The 2,473-nt window shown below is 49.3% G+C and overlaps 1 protein-coding gene across 1 annotated transcript; it reads right to left on the bottom strand.

The window, feature by feature from the left end:
* Window positions 1-943: 943 nt before the first annotated feature.
* On the bottom strand, window positions 944-1,102 carry LOC137353154 (protein TUNAR-like). Its single transcript, XM_068019201.1, has one exon. It carries the CDS (start codon window positions 1,100-1,102, stop codon window positions 944-946), a length of 159 nt encoding a protein of 52 aa, XP_067875302.1.
* Window positions 1,103-2,473: the final 1,371 nt, after the last annotated feature.

The raw sequence follows: 2,473 nt of genomic DNA, 5'->3' as shown, positions 1-2,473 counted from the left end.
GGACTGTAAGCCTCAGTACCACACCTAGTGGTGTCTTCATCAGTGAGCGAGCGAGGGGGTGGGGCTGAGGGAAGAGCGCACATGTTTTGCCATGAATAAAATGTCGTTTCAAGTAAAGCCGTGCAGGACTGGGAGGAGGGAGAGGGGAAAGCCAACTCCAGATTCTTAATCTAGTTAGCGAATCTACATGACTTGTAAATAAAAATTTTTTTAAAAGGCTCTTAAAATACAAAGGCTCCGATCCGCTCCACACCAGGCAGTCTGGAACCATAAGACAGGTTCAGCAATGTTGGGCTGCTCGAGAGAGAAGGAAAAGTGATCTTTCTCTCCAGTGGTGGATGGACCACCAAGCCCAGTCTGCCTTTCTCTCTCTGACGCTAACGTATCTCCTCCTGGCATCTCCCTTAGTAGCTCAGTGGTCCCTCCATTTCAGACCCAAAATTCTGGTCAGATGTCAGTAAGGAGTTCTACTGAGATCAACTCCATCTTCACCTCTTCTTCAGCCAGATATTTGAGAGGAAGATGTTGGCACAACATGGCTTGGAGACCAAAGGCTTCATTGGACGGGGGGGAGTGAGTGAGATGGGGGGTGGGGAATGATCCAGAAATCTCAGGTCTGCCGTCTCAGGAAAGAATTTAACCCATGGCGAAACGTGGCCAGTCGATTCCCTCTTTCCAACGAGACCTTTGAAACCCAGAATACAGGCCCTTCTGACCTCCGAGAGCTGTGGTAAAACGTGATCCCACATTCACGGCAGCAGCAACTTCAACGTCGTTCAACCTCAAAACGGCCTCAGGTTTCCGTCCCGCCATTTCTGAAATCTAGTATCTGTTGGGTCGTTGGTTGCCACGCAGGTTCGACGGGGGAGCTGAGGTTTTCAGTGCTGCTAGTTCAGCTCCCTCCTGCACTCCCCTTCTCGCTGTTGCTCCCAGTCTCTGCCTGTTACAATGTTGTGTAAATGTAGACAAATATAATGACGAGAAGGTTGAGGACCGTGCCACTGATCCCTAGCATGGCCAGTATCCTCTCCTCCTTGTCCTCATCCTCTACCTCTGCAAGTTGAACGATTCTGGTCTCCTCAATATGTTCAATGATCACCATTTTCACAGATTTCTTCACTCAAGGGCCTCAGGATCTAGAGGGTGGAAAAAATAAGAAATAAATCAGACACCAAGCCCACTGTCCCATTATTCTTCACAACTGAAGGATTTGTTCCAGTCCCGAGAGAGCCAGACACCCTCCAGAAGCTCACCCACGTCAGCCATGCTTCATGTGTGACCCGAGACAGTGAGTGTCAGCAGGCTGTACAACCATGGGAGGCATCACCCAATTCTGTTTCATCGCCTAAAATTCACAAGCCGCACGTACATGTTCCAGAAAGGGGGCGGGGAGAAGGAGTGGGGGAGGGTTAGTGGGTGGTCATCAGGAGCAGGAAGCTTGGCTGATGATCTCTCTCTCTCTCTCGTACCCAGGGCCACTGAGGCCAATTCAGTTCCCCCAATGTCAATCTCAACTAACTTAGCTCAGACTTGGTGTCAAATCTGGCACCTTCTGCTCTGCGGGGTTGAGCCCCACCCTGGGAGGTACATTTACCTACTGAGCCAGAGGGGCAAACCCTAACTTAGTTCCAATGGGTTTCATCATCTGAAGACAATTGATAGAGATACAGGTACATGACATTAAATGACAGGTTCAGTACAATCTGCCTCAAAGGGGTGTCCGGTACATTATTATCCTATATCTTCATGGATTGTCTGAGGGTATCCCTCTCTCCTCCACCCGTCCCCTGCCTGGCAGACTTCCCCAACTCTTGATCACTACCCTGCTGGAGAGTGAGCGTCTGTCAAAGAGACCTGGACTGAACCAGGATGTGATGCCTCTGTGGTGGAACAGGCCACCGAATGGTCACCAGGGTGGCATCGGGGGGGGGGGGCAGTGGAGGGTGCAAGATCGCCAAAAGAAATACCTGATGACAGCAACAGAGACACACGAGAAACTCCTGGAAACCCCCTGACCTGGGAAAGGCAATAGGAGCCGTTGCAAATCTCCCTGCAGATGCACATTATTCTGTATCTGAATGAGCATGGAATGAAAATCCTAGTTAAATGATAGACATAACCCCCCCACCACCCCCCCCCCAAAAAAAAAAATAGTTCCCAATGCCAAAACCTGCATAAACAGGAGGTACAATGCAGCCCAGGGTGGAGTAACCCTTGCCCTGCCGATAAATATTTGGAGCTCATCATTTCATTTACCGCCCTCTAGGTTTGATTTAATTACAATTATTAATTGGGATCCTTCCCCACAGGCGACAGGACAAGGGTCCACAGCACAGGGCACCAGAGATTGCAGACATCAAATAAACCAGTGGGAAATTGACAGCAATCTTTGGAATTTTTTTAAAAATCACAGCTTGACAGTAAAATGAAAAGGGGGAGATGCAATAGCGAGGAATTATTTGCATCGTTCCCC

Source organism: Heterodontus francisci, chromosome 40 (genome assembly GCF_036365525.1).
Source record: "Heterodontus francisci isolate sHetFra1 chromosome 40, sHetFra1.hap1, whole genome shotgun sequence".
Taxonomy (NCBI): Eukaryota; Metazoa; Chordata; class Chondrichthyes; order Heterodontiformes; family Heterodontidae; genus Heterodontus; species Heterodontus francisci.
The sequence above is the reverse complement of the archived record's forward strand: the minus strand, read 5'-3'. Positions and strand labels throughout refer to the sequence as shown.

Coding starts and splice junctions, on each gene's coding strand:
- LOC137353154 (XM_068019201.1), bottom strand. CDS start 1,102: ATGGTGATCATTGAACATATTGAGGAGACCAGAATCGTTCAACTTGCA.